Below are 26,259 nucleotides of genomic sequence, written 5' to 3' on the forward strand. Positions count from 1 at the left end.
TGTATCAAATGGGGCAGTTTGGAAGAATTTACTCTAGTAGTTTTCCAGATATATTGATACACAATTCTGAAATGCAGGGAAGTAAACAAAGCGTTTTTCATTGCATACTTTACCAAGTAAATCTGAGCATAAATACGTACCAATACGTCAAAATTGTCAGACTTCTTCCATGATGTCACCAACGTTGACCTATTTTCAGTCACTTCAGCGGTTTCTGTAGGCAAACAAATGCACATGGCAGTTGGCAGCCATTCACACATTCACAGATTTTGCTTACGAATTTTTAATTGAAGGACACATCAACCATCATTAAAAAGGGCTTTTGTATCTTACTTTATGATTTCCATTTTCAGACTGGTCTTCATGACATTGTCCTCTAAGGACCAAAATAAAAGGTGTGCACACAGCTTCTCCATGCTGGTCCGATCGTCATGTTTGTGTTTTATTTCTGTGACAAGCTCTGTTTGAATGACTACTTTCCAAGTTGCAGTAAAGAAATTTTGTTACTGACCCTTATTTTTTTTTTAATCATAAAAACAAGAACAGCTAAACACAAGAGACTGTGTAATCACAAAGCAGCTATCTGAATACTTTCTTTTTGTTTTTGCCCCAAATTTAAGAATGATTATTGGAACTGAGGTAATTTGTTTAAACATATATATACAATAAATAAAACTATGCATTCCAAAACTGAGTGGCATTCCCCTTTAATTCTACAGCTTATGTAATACAGAAAATATGCCACATAAATCATTGCAATCACAAGTCTTTTTCTCTTAAAAGAAACTAGACTCACAGTGTCTAACTAATACATTGTAACATTAAACAAACCCTTCGTCTGTAAGATATGTGCTTCTTCTGTAAAATATCTCAGTACAACAGAATCTGAAACGACAGTTTTTGCTTATTTTTACGAGCTGGATTTCTGAGGGGACTGATATGTGGCCCCTGGGGCAGGTTAATGGATTCATGTTTCTTTGCATTTCTGTCCATTAAGCATCAACAATGAATAAAGTTAGACCTAGAAAAAAAAAAAGGAATTGATTACAACTTTGTCCCATTTAGCCGGAGAATATTGCCTCGTCCACATGGTGGCTGAAAAGCACATCAAGATATTGCACCTCCAGAGTCGTACCTTCTGGTCAACGTTTTGTCCATTTTGTAGCCCTTTAAAACTCAGGAAGTACTGGTAAACTGTCTAAAAGATCCCTGATCAGGTCTTTCTGTTCACAGGCAGATAAAGGGATCCGGCTCTGATATGATTTAAAGAAAATAACCAAAATAATTTTTAAAAAAAAAGGGACTTTCCACAATTTTTCACACTTAAGAATGCAAACACAGTACAGACCCTGAATGCCACACACAGGTTCAATGGTATCAGATCATTTGCAAAACCCGTTTAAAGGAAAGATTACTGGTAAGAATCTTTGTATTTTTTTATTAAAGAAGCCTATGCTTTATAAAGATTACACTGTGACAATTAAAGATCTTATAATTCAATTAAGTGTAATATTAACTTAGCAGCTAATATTACCTTTGCATTATGAATGAGTGCAATAAAGAAAGACAGCAGGAATGATGACCAGGACATGTAGCAAAGGGATGTTTAATGATTTCTTTGGACAATGAGGTGCACATGTCCAGTTTGGATGTTATACAAAGAAGAAGATAAGAAAAGTAACAACGCAGTGTTGTGTCAGCATTCCCAGTTCAACTCTGCATTTCTCCTTCAATAGCCTGATTCAAAATGGAGCAGAACATGTATGGAGTGGAGAACGCAGACCGACCACTAGGGGGAGAACCAGCTCTTAGAAAGAAAAACAATTAAATGTGCATGATTGTGTCCTGCTCCATTCATGAACTCTTCAACTTTTCAGAAAACTGGACTCTACAAATGGTCCAATTCCAGAGATGAAGTGTTATGAGTTTCAAACTCAAACAAGGCAGAAATTAAGACGTAGCCCGAAGTAAATTTTTGCTGAAAAAAAAAGAAAAGCACGAGTGGTTGAATTTAAAAGATTTAATAACAATATCTTAAATTAAAATTTCTAATAAAATCAAAATAATGATCTTGGGAAAAAACAAAATCCCTTAGATTAAATATAATTATTGCCCACCGCAGACGGAGAGAACGTTCTTGCCGGCATTTGTTAGCAAAGTATCTCACGAACAACTGGACGGATTTCTGTGAAGCTTGCAGAAAATAATCGTTGGATGTACATCTACAACTGATTAACTTTTGGTCAATCCAGCTCAGGATGGCCGCCACAGCCAACTGATATCAGAAAGGAAAATTCAGTCAATTTCAAAAATATTGTATGAAAGCTTGATGGGGGTAGTAGCTGAGGGTCATTTGCAACAGACGCTCTTAGCGTGACATCGCAACATTGCACATAACGTTAATTTCAACGTTTGAAACCGCTACAAGCCCATCATTTCTGAACGTGATTTCAGTTTAAAACCATGGCATGAAAGGCGACGGGCGATATGCATTCCTTCTAGGAATGCCAGGCCTTTAATTAAAGAGATTTATGCTGCCATCCATAAAAATTTAAGTAACAAAATGTGTGAAAATATAAATAAAAGTACCACAGTTTTTGGCGGAAAAGAAAAACAAGGGGGGTGGGAAGTTTACCGTAAGCAAAAACAGCCAAAAAATTAAAATTAAAAATGGCAGATGACTCCAGCAGTCAGGTGAAAAATGTACACTGCTGCACATCAAACTGTCCTAGAGCAACACCGAGCAGATCTGGAGGAACATGGAGCACTATGCAGAGGTTCAGAGCGTTTGGCCAATTCATTTGAGCTTATACAAGAGATCTTCCATCCATAGTGGTTTTTTTACTATTGAGTGTTCAACCTGAGATTTTTCTTTTTTTTTTGTTCAGTTCAAAAGCAATGTTCATAGCAAAAATAAACATTCATCCTTCATGTCAGGAAAAAAATAAATCCTACTGCAGATACTGATTAAATAATTGAAACTCGGTCTAATATAATCAAATTATTGCTATGCTATCTCAGTTCTTTTCTAGTAACAAATAAGCCCCTACACACACACTGGTTGAATGGGAATGCCTTATTAGGTAGTGAATGTCTTGCAGTGAAAGTCAGAATGATTAGGAAGAAAATAATAATTAAAAATAAAAAAAAAATGTGGGCAAACTTGATCTGATGTGAACTGAAAGAGCAGCGATCAAGTCAACACGAGCTGTAAATGCAGACAGTTCATACATTCCACTGTAGCTCACTGGCTAAGCAGTCATTCCTTTTAAATCCTTACCTCTCAAAATTATATAAATTAAAAAATAAACTACTGTAAGACTTTAACAGTGGGGATTCACAGACAGGCTGTGTGGTGAATGTTCGTGAAGGAGTGAAAGAGGAAAATAGATGGAGTGAATATTCGTATCAAGTGCTAATAAATGACAGTAAATGTACTCGATTTATAAAAAACTACCTTGGTGCTGAACACGGACCTCTTTCTAACAATTAATCTGGTATACAACATTTACAAAATTAACATCATAGTGTGATACTCATAATATATGCTACTGCCTTCCACTGGTTCTCGTTTCAAACCTCTGATTACTTTAACGCCATCTTAGAATTTACACAGTAAAGCGCTCGCGCAGCCGAATGCCAAGAGAGAACAGGAAGACTCTGTGGACAGTGAGTACACCTGCATGTGTGTCCTGAGTGTGTGTGGATGGTAGCTCCGCTCATCGACTGCACAGCCACAAATTGCCGGTAGACTCCGCAGTGAAAGGATGTGAGAGAGTAAACTTCTGGGATACCGAGATTCTTCAGCTCATAAGGTACATCGCTTCCTAATCCAAGATACTTGCACAATTAAAGACAGTCTTGAAATACTTTAGGAGATAATAATTATAATATCAACAATAACAATAATAACAATAGTATTAAACATCTGTGAAGGTTTATCTGTCCCATGGCAGCTGGTTGACGATCTGGATTATTACGGTGCTCTGTGATCTTCACGTCTCTGTCGTCAGCTGTGCAGCTAAAAGAGACCGCCCTCTGGGCATCCATCGTACGTTAAATGTGTGTTCATCTCAGAACTTTGTGTTTGTGTCAACGAATATCTGGAGTGAGTCATGATTTTGCTTGACGACTGCTGCTGGCTCAGTCTCAGAGGCGGGTCTGGGCCTCAGGGACGTAGATTTCAATACTGTCAGCACTTTCCGTGGCGGAGTTTTGTCGTACTGACGCCGCCTTCTTCGCTGCCATCAACCGTTTTCTGGCTTCTTGTCGCTGCTTGTCCACAGCCGAGTCCATGCTCCTGTCCTTCCCCGTTGACAGCCGGGGCTTCGACGGTTTCTTTGGCACCGATGATGGAAGCTGCTTGTTTTCATCCTGAGGAAATTATGTCAAGAGGAGCAGAGTGAGCAACACAAGCTAGGCGTGAAATGAAAACACGTCAAGTGAAGCTGATAGTAGCTTAAAAGCTTGTAATTCACTCTCACACTTTGAGACTTGAGTGGCAAACAGCCAATTTCTAATTTTATCTATAAAAATGCCAGAAAATTACTGATTCCAAAGAGTTCATTTTAAATCAACTAAAACAGTTTGCGTTTTACAACATAAAACAAAATGCTTTAACTGATTGTGGTAACTGCACTGGAGCGGCGAGAAACATCTGGAGGGAAGCGTCACCTTTTTCTCCGTTTTCTCAGGAAGTTGCCAGTTGTTGGCTTTCAGCTGGTAGAGCTCATCAAACTTCATGCTTATGTCTTCTATTGAAAGTTGGAGCAGATCCCAGAACCCTGCGAGGTCCTGTGCCGTTGGTCGCGGGTTGGCATTTACGTTCTGATCAAAGAAAAGAATACCAAAATGATTTTTAATTTTAAAAATAATGCTTTAAAATTAACGAATGAGAAGAAAATACAATCTGAATGTAATGAAGCCGCTCACCAGGTTCTCATTGCAGAGTCCTCTGAACTGTTCAAACTTCTGTGATATGAGGAGCTGAGCGCTGCCGACTGCACTGCGGATTGTCCCCAACACTATAAAAAATAAAGAAATGTCACAAATCTTGAATGACAGGAGATTTGCATCTCCATCAAGACATACAGTAGTAAAGGGTGTTTAATTCTTTTGATCAACGTTTAGTTTCAAACTTTACAATTTATCATCATGTGACAGTGAATGATTTTCTTACGTGTTCCTCCTTAACTCAATCTTGACTTTTTATTCAGCTGTTTTATACCCAATATTTGCATGTAAATGAAAATCTATTATTAAAGCCTTGAAAGACGGAGGGATCTGAAAGAAAAAAAAAGCCTTCACAGAAAGTCATATTCCCTCTCATTTATATTTCAGACACAGCAGAGAACGATCTGCCCAAGAGCCTGAGTGGATTACTGGGAGATGAAAACAAAATTATTCTACTGTGGCTCTATTACCACTAAAACAAAGCTTACTACCACTTTAATGGTCTGCGGTACTTGAGTCAATCGCAGTGATGGGCGTGTCAAGCTTTGTCTCATCATCCAAACCAGACAGGGATGAGACATGACCTAGTACCCCGCCTCTAAACTTCAATTACAGGCACATCCATTCTTCCTGGCGCTGACCTAATGAGCCATTTACTGTATTTTAATGCATCAGCCATCTTTCCTCCTGTTACTTTACGTTGCATCCTTTTGTGACTTGAACAACTAAAATGGTTCTCCATCTCACTGAAGGAACAGAGCTGTAGCTGCTGCAAGAGTTTGTAAACATGCACTTTGAGATGCAGAACACACAGCTGCTGTAGAGTCAGTCTGATCATTAAACTGTTTACTACTTAGATATTTTCCGAATTAAAAGTTTAGCAAACACTGATGTGCATGAGTGTGAATGCTTACCCTCCTCTGAGAGCTTGTTGTCGTTGGTTTCCTGCTCCATCTGCTGACACCAGCCCTCCATACGGCCTGTTTCAGCTTGCAGCAGCTTCAGAAACCAGTTGCCATCTCTGAGGCATGCTGGCGTGCTGGAGTGAACAGCATCACCCTGTGAGCTGCAGTTTCCAGACTCTAAGCAGGGGTCTGGCGGCGGCAGAGAGGACGGGTCTAAAGCTGGATCCAGTGTCTCAGCGGGCGAGTTGGATATCCTTGATGGGGCTGATGTGTGTTTAAGGAGTTGCTGTTCCATGGCTTTGTCCTGTCCGTTGGTTGCGGTGGTATTCACAGTCTGACTGTTGGTGTAGTTGGTTGTCTTTTCTGTGGGTGCGGCATCCTGCAGCTGAGGCTCAGTTTCTGTATTTTGTCTGGAGGCCATGCTGCTGTCCCGGCTGAGACTGCAGAGACATGCATAAACATTAGCTTTTGAAAGACTCAAAGAACACAGGGTTTTTGGGTCAAACATTTCCAAGGTAACAATTTGAGGTTGGTGAGTTTACTTGAAAGGATAGCACAATATGCATAATCATTCAATGCAACAATGCATTAAAGGGCACGGCACAGAACATGAGACAAGGAAACAAGCAACAAATAAGGCAGGGAGCATAAAAGTTTAACAAACTGCTGGCTTCTAAGCTCATGAGGAGCAGAAAAAGAAGAACACTGTCAAACAAATGTGATTAAAAGGAAAATTACAGAGCACCATACTCATTTAAATGGACAGCTTCTCACTAGTTTCAAGTAACTAAAGTCAAAACAAGAGTAACAGGATATCAATCAAAACACAGTTTTGCTGCTAGGCTTACTGGTAAATGACCTTAGATGATCACTGTTACAAATTCAACAACAGTAGGGGTGTATAGTTACAGAAAGAAAGGAATGAGAAGGGCTAAAGTGCTTATATGAGAACACACACACACAATATTACAATTCAGATCAATATTACAATTCAGATATTCACACCTGGAAGTTGTCCAGCATAAATACATTTCTAAATTTCAAACTGTTCAAAACAAAACACTTGGAGTTGGAAGCATTTCTCCAGGGCCTTTAATATGGTTTGTGCAATACTTTCTACTTTATTACTACTTTATATTCCGTCATCAGCTGGGAAACAAACCTGTTTAAAGCAGCATGCCTGTCTGACATTCAAGTTCACTTTGAAACTCTTTTTGTTTATCAGATACAGTTTTACTTACGGCCTGCCGTTCTCAACTTGAACTCCAATGGACTGAAACTTTAGTGGTGTGGACAGAAGTAATGGCTCTTCTCTTGGGACTGGAAGAATACAATCCACCTAAAATGTCACAAACATTACAAATCAGCCAGTTGCTCTCCTTAGATGATCATATGTCAAAATAAATAATGGACAAAGCGTACCTGAACTCCAATAGAAGACAGCTTCCTCTTGGGTGCAGTTGGGGGCTGTTCTAGGGTGATGCTAATGTTCACGGTGTCATTTTGGGACTGGGTCGAGGTGGAAGTGGTGGTGGTGGCGACAGCAACGGTAGTAATAGAAGGGAGATCACGGGGGGCTGGAACAGGGGGCCCAGAGCTGGCAGCGGGTGCGGTGGATGCAGCGAGGGCTGTTAGAGGCTGGGTCAACTTGGCCAGGCTGCTCGTGCGTATGCTACAGAGACTGTCGGAGGAGTTGCTGCGTCCTGACTGGCTGTTAGCCTCACTGCCTCGGTCCTGCTGGTCAAGGTACGTGTCTTGAGCAGATTCTGTGCTGCTCTGCAACGTCACTGAGATGAGGGGCTTGGAAGTGATGCGAGGTGGGACTGGAGGAGGAGCCTTTCTGTTGTTGACTGCATAACGGAGGAGACAAAAAGAAGAAAACAAAACAAAAACTTAAAAATTATACACATTCTCTGTCACTAGAGACACTAGAAGAAACAATTAAAAAAAAATGTAACCTTAAGCTAGACGGTGAACACTAGGTGCCAAAATGCACAACCATTATTACAGTTTATCTTCAAAACAAACATGTACTTTGCCCTTATTGCTGCATGTATTAAGCTGTATTGACGGCTACCTTTGTGCTTCCCTGAGATAAGTTTCTGCTGGCAGCTGTGCTCCATTGACGTCAGTCTGTCTCTGGGGATCTTCTCTTACATGCCACACCTTTCCAGGCCGTTTACTCTGAAGAGTCTCCTCTGCCAACTCCTCTTTCATATGACCATAGAAGTACAGAGTCATTCATGTGAAGACTCAAAAATCTGGCCAACAAGCAGTTATCCTGTGACTTTTTCTTTATGAACTGGTGCATGAAATGTTTTGTTAAATGGTATTAAAAGAATAAAAAAGGAGAAACATGAAGCAGGAAAATAAGATTAAAGCTTTGACAGCTGGCTTATGTTAATTCAGTTCCACAACACTGGAACTAAACTATTAGTAAAGACATGTTTTTCTACCTTTCATGTATAAAATGAACTCACTTTTGTTACTTTTGTTTGACAAATTGGTGAAATTAAATCTTGTACAATCTACCTGTGACAACTACACATTTTATTCTTATTTCTGTAGCATTTTGCACTCTCCTGCCTAGTGATTTCTTTAATCCTACGTCAACTCTTTAACCCTAATCAGACAGCATGTTTATGTTTTATGTTTTCGATGGAAAACAGGACGAACAAGAGAGAAACCCACATAAAGCGGTGTGTTTTGACAGATACAGAATTAAAAGCTCTGGATGAGTGCACACATCACTGGGGTGTAGAAATACTTGATGTGAAATGCTAAACAAACAAGCTATGCTCTGTCCCATGTACAGATTGTACAGATTAGATTCAAAACATTGTCTTTTAAGAAAAAGGTAATTAGTTGCAATAGTTCTCTGTGAACAAAACCAGAGAGACCACAAATTGAAAGACCTATTCCTAAGTTATTTGGTGAGTTCAGAAGTTAGACGAATCTCTCTGTTTGGGAAAATTTTATCCAGTTATGAATGTGTCTTGGAAAACAATCCTTCGTCGTCATAAATTATATCAAAAACAACAACACAGAACCAGATAAGCTGGCTAAGAAAAGTCCTTTCTTGCACTAACCTGAGTTTACAGATGAAGCAGCAGGTGTCTCATATATCATCTGCTGTTACAACAGGAGACAACTTGCCCTCCACTTAATCTAACCTTCTTTGCACCTTTTTACACAGTAGTAGGTGTCACTTCATACCAACAACTGATAATCTGGTGTGCTCGCTTTCTCTTAGTTGCGATGTCAAAATTATACTAGTATCTGGTTGAGCTAGTTTATGGTGCCAAGTAGTAGGCATGGAATGGTTTGAGATTCTGATACAATATTATTTTTCAATAACTGAATGAGGCCCAAAGGTGGATTACTGCTGTGTGCTGACAATATGACTCAGGAAAAAAGAATGAACCGGTGGCTCTTTTTCTGCCAGTAGTAGATGATACAGGGTTTCCCATAACATAATACCAGCAAAATACTGCAGGGCAGGCCCTCTTCATTTAAACTGCTTGTTGATGAGCAAAACGTGATGGAAAGTGTTTCAAAAACAAAAACAGTGGCAAAAATTTCTGATTATAGCACTGATGGATGGAATATTTCTTTTAAAATACCTGACTAAGGATTTCCAAGCTTAGTACTTTAACTAAATAATGAACATTTTGTGTTTATTCTTTCCAGCGGTGGTTTCGGTCCAGAAAAGCAAACCAACACCCTGTAATTCTGAGGGCACCGCACTTCCATCAGCCAGTGACGCAAAGAACCAGTAAAGCCCTCATTAAATCCCACCAACATATACAAACACGACTTTGGAATTCAGTCCATGAAACTCATTTATCCTACAAGCTACTCCAGTCTGCAGCGACAATCTGACCTCACAAAACATCGACTTCCCAAAGACAAAAGATAACATTTATTCCAAATGAATGGAGCACTTGATAAAGTACTCATCGCAGAGATAAATTACATTCCCAAAGCATGACCCAGTAAAACTCAATGACTCTGCTGGATTCGTTGTCTACAAAGCCACACTGTGTCAGATAAATACACAAAGATCTATAGTCGATCCCAAGCCAAACGTGTTGTAAAATAAAAGCTCATAAATGCTGCCCATACTCAGAGTCCATGAATTAGGACCTCAAATCAGAGCCAGCTGAAGCTGTGACAAGTCTTTCAAGATATAGACATTCCTCTTGCAAATATTCAATGAAATCCTGACTAGTGAGAAACTATTGAGTACCTATCAGGGGTACAAGGTACAGACCTGAAGTGAATAAGAAGCATTGGGCAGAAAGAGAGGAATTACCTCTTAGATAGAAAACTACAAGCAACATTTCATCGCCTACCACTGACAACCAAAGAGCAGGCAATGTTTTTGTCCACGACTGTGTGTCTGTCTGTCGTGTTAGCAAAATATCTCTGACCTTTTTAATGAAACTCTCAGAAAGTAATCATTGGATGCACATCTACAAGTGATGGCTAAGACGGCCGCCACAGCTAAGTGACCTTAGCAAACACAAAAATGGCTACAACTCAGTCAATTTTATAGATGTTGTGCTAAAACTTTCTGTGGTACTAGCTGAGATTGAATCCCAACTCATACACTCGGCATTTACCGACCGTGTTTAAAACTTTGCTATTAACTGTAGGAGTCAACTCTCTTTCTTAGCAAAATATCTCATGAAAAACTGGACGAATTCCTGAAACTTTTAGAAACAAATTATTGGCTGTGCATCTACTACTGATGAACTTTTTGGAGTCAACCCAGTTCAAGATGGCTGCAAAAACCAACTTACCTTAGGAAACATAAAAATGGCTAAAACCGTCATTTCTCAATATAAGACGATCTTAGTTTAAAACAAGATAAGAAAAGGTGGCAGGTGATATGCATTCCTTCAAGGAATGATAGGCCTTTAATTCACTGTTTTCACATTACATATACAGTAATATAATATATATATATATATATACACAATACAATATTTATGTTACTACATGGTTTAAATATAGCCATTTTATAGGAACACATTGTTTTTACTAAATCTTTTTTTCTATCTCAAGTCCAGTCACTGAGAGTAAATATCTTCCAAGTTAACTTATTAATGCAACTGAGAAATCTTATTACAAAGCTCATAAGTCATGTGAACCAAAGCTGTCAATTAACGGCTATTATAAAAGCTAAAAGGCCTTCTCTTCCTCTGAAAACAATTAAGATCAATTCTAACATTAACACCTCTATTATGATCAAACAGCTAAACTGTGTTACATATGGACTGTATGCAGCGTGACTCATAATGTGCACTCAGTCCATCAGCAGGCATATCTGAGGGATATCAGATAACCACTAATGGATCCTCCACACCAGTCTAATGTCTCTGTGCAATGTTACTGAAACTATCTGTATACATTTGAATAAAAATAATAATAAAGAAATAATGAGCTAAATTATAGTATCTAATGTGACTCATTCTGGTACTATGTTTAGAGATTTAAGTTTTCACAAGTCCTCTGAGCTTCTATAGGTCAGTGTGTTATAGAGGCTACATGTAGTTGTTCCCACTCAATCACCAAGATCAACTTACATTAAAAAAGAAAGCTCTCACCGTGTCTTATAAACTACACTGCAGATTACTGTTGAAGACACTTTTTAGAAATCTGGATATGAGCCTAGGATAGTTTAAAAATAAAAAATAAAAAAAAATAAAAAAATGGTAGCACAAGCCCCGGCCAAGATAAGCTAATCTTACAACGCAGCTGGCTGACAGAGTGTGGGAATCAGATTGAAAAAAAAAAAAAAAATCCGACATGAACACTCCCTGAGACTGCAGTAAGCACACAGGGGGCACCAAAAATTCAAACCTGAGGTATAGAAACATTAAATCACAGGTTTTGAATGTATAAACATTTCAAACACATCTAAAAAGAACAAGAACTGGGCTGGATTTCAATCTGATTACATACAAGAATAATTTTATTTATTTAATTATTTTGTATGTTAATGGATATTTATGAGCTCTTTTCATAGTGACATAGCTAACGGTTTAAAATCAGTTTGGTGTAAAAAGCAGACATCTAAGTTAAAGAGACAAAACAGAAAGCCACTTAGATGCATTTTGACAAACTGTTAATACAACACAAAGACAATCACAATCATAATAAAATGGCTTTCTTCCCAACTCTAGCAGCTGTTACTCAAAGAAAACACTGTGTAGACGGGTCAAAAATGTTACAGAAGCGTATCTAAAGAGGAACCACTAAAACTAAGACACAAAGTCCTAGTTTTAAACGTTACTTTACTAAAGACCTGATTTATGAATCCTTACGTGATAAAGTCAGAATTTTTATGAGCTCCTGTGATTTTTGTCTAACCTGTTGAACTAAGCAGTTAATGTGAAAACTCATGGCAACAAGATCCTAAACCTTTCACAAGGAAATATTTTACAAAGTAGATTCTTTGTAGCTTTTGCAACTACATTTTTAACATGTAATATCCCCTGATTGTTGCTACACAAGCACACAATCAAGTCACGTCTCTTGTAAATTACAAATTGGATTACTCGGACAAATAAATATAAGAAAGAAAGACTTGTGTCTGGAGCCCTAAGATGATGTTACTGGAGTGTTTGTTTTATCCAACTTAGTCTCATGATAAACAGATGACTCTGTGGCTCATTTCAACTAAAACTCTAGATAGGAAAATTACTTTTCAAATGAATGAATAAATAACAGGATATGAAGAGTTTCCGCCAAGCAGGTGAACCACTCACTTCCTAAACTAATTTTTAAAACAAACCTTTAAATGAAAAACGTATTTCAGTGTGTAATAAATTTAAAATAATGCAAAGGAAGGGCATGTTCACTAGGTGGAAAAGACACCTCAACGCATTTGCCTACATTAAGACAGCTCTCAAAAAGTAGATGCTTTTCAGAGCAGGAAATGGATGGCCCTTTCTTGTACACGCTGACTAACAGCATGATGCTCATCACTGAGATGCATGTCTGTAGCTGACCTTACTGTGAAACTACAGTCGCTCTGCCCATTCAGTCCAGAGATTACCTCATCAATGAGTGAGAGAGGAAGAGGGTGTAATACTGTGGAGGATGACTCACAGTCTATCCATGATAATACACAGACAAACCATGCCTTTTAAACATTATAAACACGCCTTGGAACTACAAAGAGATTTACATTTGACAACTCCCAACAGCTTGTTTTAACATCCGGTAACTTTACGTTGCCACAATTGTTTTATATTCAGAGTCATTGAACATAAAAAGGAATATTAATGTTAATGTGAGCGCACACTTTAACTAGCACACCTACTTAAAAGGTGTTTTTTCTTTAAAGCTGAGTGAAGCGCAAGCTGCTGAAGCACTGAACATTACAGCAAACTCACAAGTTACCAAATGAGTTGACACAACACAGCTAATAAATCAAAATGGCACATCCAACTGTGGAGCTAAAAATAGCCACTGAAACAGTGGCAACAGTGATAAAATCTTCTTTTTAAGAGTTTATTTCAGCCTCCACTCACACCAAACGACATCATCCACAGAAGAGACAGAACTGGGACTGATTTTGGTGTCTGTTTAATGCTCGTGATCCTGTTACAACCTCATTATGCTGAAACGGTTGAGCAGGAAGAAAAACAACAGCAGTGCAATGTTGTTTGGACTTTGTATGCAGAACAAAAGATACAGTTACATGCTACTATAACGACAACCTGGGCTTGCTTTATTGTCATCCTCATTTGATATCATTTACCCTGTTTCGATCTAAAACATATTGTGCCAATAACAGATGGTGTATTGCCTGCTTTGGTGGTTTCCATTGACATGAATGCAACCAAAGTCACAGTTTTCCTTGGAATAAATTGATTTCTGACTAAGAATATCAGCAGTCTGTCTAAGACGTGAACTTTGGAACTAACCCCGATTTGTTTTCTGTTAAATATGATCCAGGTTACCATCTGGTGGGTGTCCCGTTTAATGGGCTGCCACTGAATGGGCGTGTAATTAAAACTGGGTCCCTGAGTCTATGCCCAGGGGCCCCTAAATGGTGCTACTCCTCCTGTCTGATTAAAGGTGATTCATCGCTTCCTTCCTTCTCCATGCCTCTCTGGAAACTCATCACTGTCACATGCTGAGGCTGTGATGAGAAGGAACAGTTAATTGACTTCACCTCAAAGCTTAAAGTCAACCCGAAAGACAAATACTGGGACTCGAGTCATGTCGGTCAACTCGACTGGTATTCGGGAATTCTTTATTCTCGCGATTCATTCCGCACAGAAGTTCCTGTTTCCACGCGTTGCCACTTAAGACATCTCTGAATTTATCTTTCGCTAAACTACACATTTACCGTAACTAACAAGGCTGGTTTGTGGGCAAAGCAGTCCCGGCATCGTGTCCTCACATCGGCTCCGATTAGCCGCTGCTACATCGCGGAATGCTACCACACAAGGCATTTAACGGTGTCTGGCCCGAGGCACTATGGTAGCCGATATTAGCGAAACAACAAAGAGACGGCTTTCCGCCTCATTACCACCGCTCTTACCCGCAGCAGCCACGTTACAGCCTCCCAGCTGCCTCGGCTGAAACAAACTGACCGCGTTTTTATTTATTTTTTTCTACGTCTAACCCCCCCTTTCTTCACCCACATTAGCTTGCTAGTCAACCCACCACATCATTAGCTCACGTTAGCTTGCGGCTGCTCATCCGCCGAGCACCGGTAACAGTTGGGACACTAACGGCCGGTCGTAAAAAGGCGAAAGTAAAAAGCCTTACTGTGCTGCGGTTCGCTCGGAAATCCTTATTTTCTGTTCATTCATCGGAGGCGAGGCGAGCCGCAGACGGTGCCTCGCTGTTGGACACACAACGACGCTGTGAAGAAAAGATTCGAGGTGCACGCCCTTAACGACGACGATTGGAGTCTACGTTTCCTCCTTAACGGACGCGGGCAACGCGATTGGACAGTTCCGGAGCTCGAGGCCATCGGAGATGAACGTGATTGGCCTAAGCCTCTGGGTGACGTAATATGCGAGCGTGTCGAGAGTAGGCGCGTTTCATTTCGGCGGTGACACCGCGGGAACTGACTTCAGTCTAGACATAATGAAAACAACCACAAATCCTGTCTATTGTGATCTATTGTCATAGAAAGAATGAAGCTATACTCGATTTGAGCCAGTTCCCTTCAGTGCCTTCATTTATTTATTCATTCATATTTAAACTAAATATAACCAAACCATTCCACCAAAGTAATAATAATAATAACAAAAACTAGCCGCCCAATACAAAATCAGACAAAACAAAACAATGTGAAACAATGTGTTTTGCATATCAATAGAAATAGGTCAAATTACTTGAGAACAATAGTCTGCTGTGTTAGTTACAAGCTTTAAAAAAAGACTAAAAATAAAATAAAAGAAGAAAAAGAATCAGTTACATATATTTTATATTTGCTTTTATCAGTCAAAGTCATGTAGGCTAATTTAAAACATATTACAACTACTCTGGTTGTATGCAAAATCAACATTTTTATTTGTTTACGCAAGCTACTTCCGAATAAAAGTCTTCCTTAGTCAGACTGAATTGTAGCTTTATTTATTTCAACATTCAGATTAAGATTTTTATGACTGAAGACTGTTTAGGTAAACTGCTGAACCCTTTTTGCCTGTTAGTTGTATGAGATGTACAGTCCTGTTCAAAATGATTTGCAATCCTTAATTTCCCATCCATCATGTTTTTACAGAAATAAAATACAAATAAACAATTTTTGCATCGTTAGAATATTTCAATGACATGCATAAGGTAACTGAATGACAAGAAACATTGAAAAAGACTTTTAAGCGATTCTCAGGTATTGCAATTTGCATCTTTAACACATATTTTAATATTTGCCAGGACTGCAATAGGAACCATCTGTGAATGTTAACAATAAGTTTCTTGTTTCTCTCTCTGTAGGTAATTATTTGAATTTATTTCAGCTGAACCGATTTGAATATTACATCAATAATACCTAAAAGGAAATTATGCTCTTGGAGTATATATTATTCTGAATAAAATCTATTCATAAAAAACCCTTTAAAATACAGTAAAATCTATGAAAACATTGTGATTATATAGGCTGATTTTTATAGACTGAAAAACTGAAAAACACTAATTAGTGCGTCTAATCAGTCCTGTACTGCAGCTGGCTGCTACTAGTAAATAGTAGTTGCAGCGTATTTATACTACGACTCATTTGTCAATTTAAGATATTTTAACTTTTCATTTTAGTTCTAGCTTGTTATGTGTGTGTTTTGTGCTAACAGAACCTCTGCTGTGTTTTGCTGAATGTGCAGCTTTATTTTCCTTATAGACTTTCTTTTTTTATCTAATAACAAAATGATGCTCTTCAATCTCAAAGAGCTCTACCCTCGCTGTTAAAACATTATCACAAAAACTGTGGTGTTTTAATAATACTTTTCAAAACATCTGTCATGGCTTTTTATACCTTTTCTTTTCCTTTTTCCTCAGGAATGTCTCCTTGGGTTTTATTTATAAAGCCCGGCTCAGTTCAGTGAGCTGTCTGCTACAGGCTGAAACTGTCACTCTAAATACTTCCAGATCAGCCTAAAATAGAGTTTTGTGTGATGATTGTTCACTTCTCCACCAACCTTTGCTGAATTCTCTTATTGAATTTTGCATCCTGGAAGCATTTTAACAATTTTTCCCCCCAACAGTACAAACTATTATAAGTGGGATTTTTAAGTTGTTTTTTGTCAAAACATTTCTGATACACCGAGACAACTCTCGTATCTTCATCACTGAGAAAAAAAGCTCTTTTTGAACAGCAAAAACTCTATTTCCTGTTTCAGTTAGGTCATTTAAACACCAACATGTGAATGTAAATGCTTTTGTCATTTTTTTGAGTAACTTATACAGATTAAATAGATAGATTGATTATACAGAAATGGCTTTGGATTTTGATTTAAACTTTTTATAGGTCATTATGACAGGAGCTGTGTAACATTACTGGGAAAAATAGTGTAGTTTATCCTTATACTTTCTGCAAACTGATATGTTTTTAAAGTGGCATTATGCTCTGAATTATATATTTGATATTTTGGTAAGTGCGTGAATTGGTATGCTTTCTTTTATGATGAAATATTTAACACCCCATGTTATATTCAAAGAGCTTTTTAACACAATACAACCCTTACCGCTCAGGAAAAAGCTGCAGGGAGTTGGAGCAGAGTGGCATGTGGTTTCCTGCTCCATTATCACTAAAAGATAACCAGTTTGTGAGCCTTTGTGACTGTGTGTCCAATGTTAGATCACAACTCTTCCCTAGTATTTTTATGTTAAACACACTGGACTCCACACGGCATGAACAGTTATCACCGCCGGAAGTTGATGACACAGCCATTGCTGGACGTCATACTGGACTGGTCCACCTACACAGATGTCCTGAATAAGAACGGCCAAAGTTGCCTTCATCTGCTGAGGTGACTGAGGATAGTCTGGAGTGTGCAGGACACTGTTACAGAGATCTAAGAGGCTTTTGAAAATGCTTTTTGCAGACTTCTGGAGAGGCTGTGGAAGCTTTGAGAAAGATGACACTGGACAAACTGGTCAGGAAGTAGGTGGGAGGAAGTTGTTAGCAGCGCTAAAATCCATCATTGACAACCACTCTCATTTCCTGTGAGAGCCCTCAGCAGCTTCTTCAGCAGATGACTGCTGTAGCCACAACACAAGATCCTTTATTCAGCTGCTGCTGGGCCCTTTAACAGCTCAAAGCTTTTCATGCACATTAGACATTTAGAACTTTATTTTTTAAAATATACTCCATGTTGTATTTTATGAATCAGCATCTGCACACCTACTCCCACTCACACCAACATAGTGTCACATGACCTTTCTTTTAGGCATGAATGATCCAATTACAATTAAACATATTTAAAATAAAATTAAAAATAACTTATTGTGTATTTTATTTTACCAAAGGCAATGATCTGTTTGTTTACATGAAGGGGGCATGTCGTACAGGTTCGACAGGGAAAGCTCGTCCTGTTCCAACTTAAACTTCTGGGTTCTGGTTTAAATCTAGATATTTACAGTCTATGGTTAGAAACTACAACGAGCTTCTTTCCCTCTCTTTTGGAGGAACAGTAAACACAACGCTGCATTATAAACTCAATTCAGTTCAAAAATACTTTATTAATTCCAAAGGGAAATTAAATGTTGTTGTAGCTCATTATCCTGGTTTGGTTAAAGAAATAACAAATAGAGCTGTGGAAGACCTCTTTTTTCTTTTCACCATCCCATCAACCGTAAAAGAAATCTAGACATTGAATGAAAACCCAGAAATAGAAGCCACCTTAGTCAAATAAAAAAATACATCTCAGATAGTTTTTTTCAGAATTGTGTTGATTCTCGTAGCTCTTATATTGTTACTGTATGGTCAAATAACAATTTTTCCAATACATTGAGCTATAATTAATTATTTCATGCCTAAAAGAAAGATAACTGCTGTGACTTAAAGCTCAACATCTCTAGTGTGCAGACTCTGGTTCCAAAAATACAAGACTGCAGTGCCCATAACACAGGATGTCCAGGCTTCAATTAACAACAAAGAAAGACAGGACGGATGATGGATTGTGTCATATGTCCTTTGAGTTTTTAGTATACTATACATTTATAGTATCAGTATTTTTCATTCCATAGCCCCTTATTTCATTATGCAATATACTGTAGGAATAATTATTTCTTTATGCTGTATAATTACTGTGTGCAGTTACCGTGTAATTACTGTTTAATCTGCCAGGTAGACGCACACATGCAATTCCCTACATTGTAATGAGTTAATGCAGAATCATCATAGTCCATCCATCCATCCATCCATCCATCCATCCATCCATCCATCCATCCATCCATCCATCCATCCATCCATCCATCCATCCATCCATCCATCCATCCATCCATCCATTAATACAGGCGATAGCATTTTTCATATCAAGTACTTCCTCCTTTCAGGTGATCTACAGATCTTCCTCTCACTGGTACTCACTGGTGTTGGAGTTGTAGCTTGCAGTGGTCGGTGGTGGTGTCTCAGAGTCCACAGAAGCCGTGTCTTCATCCTGGGAACAGCCCGCCTGGATGGCTCGCAGGTAGCTGTGGCTTCGAGAGCGGAAGCACGTGGGCGCGGGCAGATCCAGAGCCTCCACGGCCTGCGATTCCCCCTCGGAGTACGGCAGAGAGAAACTACAGCCCTGCACGCATACCTGAGGGAGGGTTTGCAGACTCACATGGTAAGGGTAAAGAGCAGACTGATACACTCACATGGACAGATCTATCCTCACAAGTGGACATAGGTGTCAGTATAAAACTTTTATCATATATTCAGAATTTGATTAAAGTAAAACAGAAGCATCACCAGTAAATGGAAGTGTTAACATTTCAACTCTAAAAAATTCTCTGTGATATAAAATAAATCCAAGGTGTGAACAACATTTTACTACTTAAGCTAATTATAACCATTTTATGTACATATGGCAGGTTTGGTAAAGTCGTAAGGGCCTGATATAAATTTGTACGTTAAATAAAAATACTACATGCGATCACTGGAGGTCCTACTTATTGTCAAGCTTTAGGTCCACTTTATTTAAAAACTGTCATCGAGAAACAGCATATTTGTTTATTTTAAATGATGTAATCTGCAAAGCATAAAGCAGCCAATACATAGCCAAAACAAATGGTTAATTTTGTTCTTAGTGTAGAAAAAGCTCAAAAATAGCTCACATTTCATTGCACAAGGCGCTGAAAATAGCATTTCTTTCATTGTGACATCTGGAATATTTTACAGGGCTGCACAAATTTTTTGATCTTTTTTCATGTTTGGTATATCAGTAGAAAATATGATGATGTGGTCGGTGAAACTGAGACCCAACAAAATCAACTCTTCAAAATCATTTTACTTCAAATGTACTTAACTCTTTAGACTCTGAATTCATCTTACAAAAAAAAAAATCAAGAGTGTCAGCCATTCTTTAATTGTTATGAAACATGTTCTAAATATGGTAACATCTAGGCTACTTCATGGTTATTTTTATCTCATCTGTTCTATCTGTGTATACTGTATCTGTGCTGTTTTTTTTGACAATCCACTAACTCAAACTCATTTTTTATGTCTCTAATTTAATCATATCAGTTTTATTTTAAATTCTAAATTTTGACTGATACCAATCTCTACTCTCTCCTCTGGCCAGTGGAGTTTTTGGCTTATTAGCTATCTTTGATCACATTTATTCTAAATTTTTTGAGGGCGAAATAATAGAATACAAAAGAAATGATCATAAACAGCCAAAAGCAACAGTAGATTCATCAAATTTGTTTAGATTACAGACATACCTGAGGGGCGAAGCCTCTGCCCAGTGTGCTGGAGCATTGATTGAAATCATTCCTGTGATGTGGAGGAACTTCCAGGGGGCCCACCAGGCAGTCCAAGTTATCAAGACTTCGATTTGTGGACAGCTCTTTCAGGGATGGCAGGGAGCTATGGAAGTGAATTTAATAATTAGCCTCTCAGTGGTCTGAATAAGTGAGGGTTGTGTTTAATTGATGATATTCAGGGGGATACTTTGAATACACTCCTAAAAATAATCCCCCTTGGTGTTTAAAGTTTAAACACTACTAAATCGTGTGAATGGTGATATGTGTCGGGGTATAAAATAGCAGCACAGGGGAAACATCTATTTATTAGCAAAACTGTTAGGATTTTTAAAAATGTACGTTTTATTTAGTCTTGGAAACCCATTTTCTCTGTTCTGGCTTGCTAATTTAGCATGTGGTGTCTGTGAAAATGTGCGTGCACAAGTCAAGCTGGTTGCTGGAGTGATTTGCGTGAAAAATTTGCATGTTATGACATCAAGAGGGTTGAGGAAGCAGGTTGAGAGTAAAGTACAAACACGTGGCTCAGGGTACCTGCACGGTGAAGGGATGGCACCGGGGGCTTAGAGGGACACTTGCTTTGCATGCTTTGCAGATATGGGCAGAAGAAAGGTGGTGGGTAGTGGCAGTAGGACAGGTGAGGGGGGGAAAGGGGGTGCACACTGCCTGCCTGGGGATCACACTGACCTCAGATGCTGCATAGAGCACGCACTCTGCAGAGGAGACCACAGATAATCCTCCCGCATGAGAGCGTAGCAGCGAGGCCTGTCCGAGTGGGGGCAGGAGTAAAACACACGGCAAAATTTCATCTCCTGTTGCTCTTGCAGCAGATAAAGACCATACTGTTTGTCAGTTTTTGCCCTGCCTCTCTAAGCTGCATCAGCCTCTGTAAGCTTGATTTTGCTCACTGATGTGGCACATCAGGACAACTATTTGAGACGATATGCTGCCCCCTGCTGGCTGGTTTATGTTTCAATATAGGTAAAGTAAAAAAAAAAAAAAGGTACAAACTGATCTGTAAAGCTAGTGGGATGACTTAAGTCTTTACGTTGTGGCACTCACTTGCGTGAGGGCGCTGGAGGCTGCTGCTCGCTCAAAGAGTGCTGGGTGGCCTTCAGGTAGCTCTGGCGACGGGCTGCTGATTTGGGGGAAGGTTTGGGACTTCCCTCTGACTCCTCGCTGTCTTCTGGGTCTCCCATTGCTTTCACATAGCTGCCGCTGCGCATCCTTCTGCACGGGATCTCAGTTCCTTTGGGTCGACTGTGACCCAGAGTTCCTGACCAGTCCTCCATGGGGACCTAAAATGTGACAACACACAAGTTCATTTAAAACTGAGCCAAGCAAACATTCCATGATTTTCTCTTTAAGGCATTGTCTGGATCAGATAATAAAGATGTAAGCTCCTACCTGAAGAAACTGTTGAGTCAGGTCCTGATGGCATGACTTTGTCTTCAACAGAGTCCTGTTGACTGTAGCAGAGCCCTTCTGCAGCACTTGCCTGGCCTGGTTGAGGGTGAGAGTGGACCAGGTGCCTCTCTTCACCACCATGTCATCCTTGCTCCCCCTGGTTCTGAGCTCCTCCTCCTTGGATCCCACCTGCATCGATGGGCACGCCAGGAACTTGAGGTCGCTGCTGCTTTTTGAGGTCTTGAGAGAATGTGCAGAAATTGTGTTGTAGCCCTGTGGGATGTGTCTGAGAGCCGTCTGGCTGTCTGACACCGCTCTGCCAAGAGTCATCATGCTCAGCGGGTTGCGGTAACCAACAGCTATAGTGCCAGCTTTGGTAGTGTCAGTGTCCAGGGCATCATCTGAGCTCCAGAGGCTTAACGTGCTAGGTCTAGGTTTCTGTTTGGGACCCTCGGTCTTAGCCCTGTCTTTACTCTTGCTCCTGCGACTTTGCCTCCCACCATCCTCACTTCCTCCAGCAGAGTTTATGCTCCCCTTCAAAGCTGAGTTTTCTAATGACTGGGACTTGGCAAACAGCTTCTGGACAGAGTGCATGAGATGGCGTATCCTTCCTGGACTCTCACTGCGCTGCTTGGACATGCGTCCTCTGTGGAACTGTAGCGTACTGAAGCCGTCGCGCTGGAGGGGCAGGTGCCTCTCGAGCTGATCCAAAAGGCTGGAAGGTAAGCGGTTCATCTTGGCTGCTGCTGCAGAGGAGATGGTGGCCGATCCGCTTGTGATCATCGGAGCACCGGTCAGACCCAGACCCAAGCCCATCCCCATAGACAAGGAGGTGGACAGAGTACCTGCCCTGCTGCCCTGTCCAACTCCACCGCCAGCCATGCAGGCCTGGGTGCAGTCGAGCTGGTCGGCCTGGGGTGCAATGTGCAGGCGAGGAAAAGTGCTGCTGTTGGGAATCTGGCTGAAGGGCAGCAGGCAGTCAGGGGTCAGGGAGGTGGGGCTGGTGGGAGTGTAGTGGTGGAGATGTGGGTCCAGAGTGCCATAGTGGTTTATTGTAGGGCTCAGCAAGAAGGAGCCGTGAGGGTCAGATGCCAAGGGACACAGAGGCTTCTGAGGGCACCCCGTCGGTTCACACGAGTCAGACAGGTGACGACTGCGGCTGGCTCCTAACCCTTTCATGATGACGGGCGTGTCGCGCTCAGAACATGTCTCCAATCAGTGATGGTCTACTGACCTGTAGAGGATTTACCTGCAATACAGCAAAGTGGCAAACACAAAGAAAAGACTCATTAAATAAGTGGTTCAAGGGCTTTTGTTCAGTCTTTACAGTTTCATAATTGAATGAAGCTGTAACAAAACTTCTAGCATTTCTCCTTGTTTTTCCTCCAGTTCTCTTCTAATGAATATTTACTGAGAATGTACCATTGTTTCTCCCACTTACAGGGTCTGCAATTAGCCATGCATGCAGAACAGCCATTTGTGTGCAATTTAACTTAAAAGCCAATTTAAAATGTATTTCTTCTTGTGTGTCCTTGGATTTTCAGAGCAGTAATTAAAGTAATAAAAAAGGAAGACACAATGCATTATAACTGCTGTGTGGTGCCTTTTACAGAGGCAGCAGAGCAGAGCAGCGTCCCTGTTGTATAAATCAAGTTCCAACACGTGGTCTGCTCTTCAAGTCGACAAACCACCAGGGGGTGCAGAAGTACCAACACAAACAGTGTTGTAGAGAAAACACAGACGTATGCACACCCATTCAAAATACAAACTATTTCTCTGGAATAGTACCAAGACAGCACATCTGCATTGATGCTTAAATCAGTGGATGGATGGATGGATGAAGTTTAATTCTGATTGAGCTAACAACTAGTCTGAGTCTGTCCAAGACCAAAGCGAACTGCATGTATATGCTACATTATAAACCTTTGCACCATTATCAGTTTTTCATTAAATGATTATTTTTGGCAAAATATTATGATAATCCTCCAGGCTGCACTGGAAGTGCTTCAGCTACTGCTGCTACAGTTTGCACTTAGAAAAAAAACAATGTTTTTCTGCAAATAATTATGCAATGCAAAATTGACAGTAATGTAAAGTTTTACAAACTTGTATTTGAACTGCTCTGATTTTTGTTTAGATCGGAGTTCTTTTAGAACAACAGTTCACTTTCGTCTTGGTCTTGCTCGGACTAGCTGTCTGTCTGGACAGTTTCTAATCCGGATAGATAGTCCGGACAGACTAGCTAGTCAAATAAAAGTTTTTTTGTTTTTTTTTATTACTATTTTTTTTTTACCAAAACAGCTTTTTTTCTATAGTTTCAGAAAATATGTGTTTGTGTTCCCCTGGCCTCCAACTGTACTTTGGCTTTTCAGGTATGATGAAAAATCAGATAAAAATCCTGCAGCAGAATAATCACAGTATAGAGATACAGATAATCTTCTTTTACTGTTTGAAGCTTTTGTTCAGGTTAATTTATTTCTTTTTATATGAATTGTTGAATTTCTGACAAACAACAGTGCTGGTGTCAATGTTGCCATTTGTGTCACATTATAAAAAAGAGCGACGCTTTCTTAAAGCATTTTTCCCCGTTACAAACCTAATACTGACGACGAGTCAGACTGCACTTTTTTTTCCTCCCAACTAACATTAAGACACAGCTTAGATTAAGGCAGTGCTGCAGGAGAAAAGGTTCAAGCTGCTTTCATCATCCTCTCAATTTTTTCTTCTAGTATTTTTTTTTACAGTTTTTGCATTTGGGAGTTGCAGTATTGGAAATTACGCTTTATATTTTTTGAAGCTCATGTTGTTGTTGTTCTTTCAGCTGCTCATTTGGCAAATGTGTTTGCTGGACATCCTTCCTGCCACAACCTGGGCTCAAACCTGCACCCTCAGGATTATAAGGCTGCGGCACTGATCATCATAAATGAGCGATTACTACATAAATACAGTATTAGTGAATATATCCATTCATATACTTCAAGAAAACCTTGGTTTACAGGGGTCATGGTCACCACAGGTGAAAGAGCGATCATGTTTGTGCCGATGTCTGTGTGTTCGTTTGTCTGTAGCGTGAAAAAAATATCTCACAAACCAGTGAACCAATTTTAATGAGACTCTCAAAAAGTAATCGCTGAATGTACATTTACAACTAATAAATTTTTGAAGTCACCCTGAATCATAATGTCTTCCACAGCTAATCAAACTTAGCAAACAAACAAAAAAAAAGCTATAATTCAGTCAGTTTGACAGATATTGAATGAAAACTTGGTGGCTGCAGTAGCTGGAAATCCATACCAACACAGAACACTATCACAGCTTGCAAGATCTTATGATGTTGCATGATAAAGTCATTTACCAGGTTTGATCAAACATAACTCTGTCATTTGTCAACATAGGATGATTTTAGTTTAAAACTCTGGCATGAAAGACAGTAAGCAATATGCATTTCTTCAAGCAATGCTGGAACTATAAGAATAATTAGAACTAGCTATTTAAATTTTATACTAGATTAAGGGTTCATGCTTTTTTCTGGGTGCCTAAAAAGTAGATTTACAGGTTATCATATTGTCAAAGCAACCTCTGTAATACTATCAATAAAAAGCTTTTTTAAATTTAATATTTAACTGCTGGGAAGACTCTATACATATATGTTCTGTAGTGATTTTTTTTGGAAAATAAAGGGATCTGAAACCTCATATTGCATCATTTTACGAAACAGACAAGCAGCAGAGCCATGCAACTTAAAAAAAAAAAAGAAAGACAAACGATGTGACTTATTGTTTTCAACAAATGGGACAACCCATTCAGCTTATTGTATGAAATGTTTCAGCAGAAGAAGAAACCAGACAGCCAGAGGCCTAATATTATAAGACATCATGGTGATGTATGGCCCTGAGGCGCCGCACTGACAATACATAGAGGAACTACTTATGACTCATACATGTAAATGAGCTTTATATTTAAGAAGCGCTATTTGTTCCAGCGTAGAATATGGTCTCTCATTTCCACAAATCTTTTTTAGGTTTTTCACCGTCCTCTCAAATCTACTTACTGTGGCATGAATTGTGAATCCTTCCTCTCTAACGACGAGGAGCGATAAGTCTAATCTAATGCTCACTAATGGAGGAATCCTGAAGCAAGCAAAAATATCCTTTGATTCTATTTTTGTATCATCCACTGTATTTTGGGCACAAGTAAAATATACAGACTGTGGTCTGGAGTAAAACTTCTACAAAACTTCAATTTTTTTCCCCATTGCTGCAGCAGCACAACAGCAAAATGTTCAAGTAAAATTCCAGGCAATATATATATATATATATATATATATATATATATATATATATATATATATATATATATAAAACTTCAGGTATTTTCTCTCATGTTTCTTTATCAGAAGGTTTCAGATTTCCCAAGCTGACTTTGAGCAGACAGTAATGTTGCATCAAGGTTATGAAAACTCATAATTCACGCGGCAGAAATGTGTGTTGCCTTAAATTCGATCTAACAGATGCTGTCTGTATCAGAGTGGAGTGACTCACCAATCAGTCAATGGTAA

At 39.4% G+C, this 26,259-nt stretch overlaps 1 protein-coding gene across 1 annotated transcript in view; it reads right to left on the reverse strand.

The window, feature by feature from the left end:
* Nucleotides 1–1,587: 1,587 nt before the first annotated feature.
* The window catches only part of dlgap4a (discs, large (Drosophila) homolog-associated protein 4a), a 112,767-nt gene continuing 88,095 nt past the window's right edge, over nucleotides 1,588–26,259 (reverse strand). Inside the window, exons 2-11 of the mRNA XM_017409643.3 lie at nucleotides 21,702–22,950; nucleotides 21,357–21,592; nucleotides 20,256–20,400; nucleotides 18,916–19,129; nucleotides 7,281–7,708; nucleotides 7,100–7,197; nucleotides 5,868–6,298; nucleotides 4,933–5,024; nucleotides 4,675–4,827; nucleotides 1,588–4,374 (exon numbers count right to left, since the gene is read on the reverse strand). Coding sequence (XP_017265132.1) covers nucleotides 4,150–4,374; nucleotides 4,675–4,827; nucleotides 4,933–5,024; nucleotides 5,868–6,298; nucleotides 7,100–7,197; nucleotides 7,281–7,708; nucleotides 18,916–19,129; nucleotides 20,256–20,400; nucleotides 21,357–21,592; nucleotides 21,702–22,880 — 3,201 coding nt within the window. The 5' untranslated portion in view covers nucleotides 22,881–22,950 and the 3' untranslated portion in view covers nucleotides 1,588–4,149. The remainder of the gene's footprint in view (nucleotides 4,375–4,674; nucleotides 4,828–4,932; nucleotides 5,025–5,867; nucleotides 6,299–7,099; nucleotides 7,198–7,280; nucleotides 7,709–18,915; nucleotides 19,130–20,255; nucleotides 20,401–21,356; nucleotides 21,593–21,701; nucleotides 22,951–26,259) is intronic.

Source organism: Kryptolebias marmoratus, linkage group LG8, assembly GCF_001649575.2.
Source record: "Kryptolebias marmoratus isolate JLee-2015 linkage group LG8, ASM164957v2, whole genome shotgun sequence".
NCBI lineage: Eukaryota > Metazoa > Chordata > Actinopteri > Cyprinodontiformes > Rivulidae > Kryptolebias > Kryptolebias marmoratus.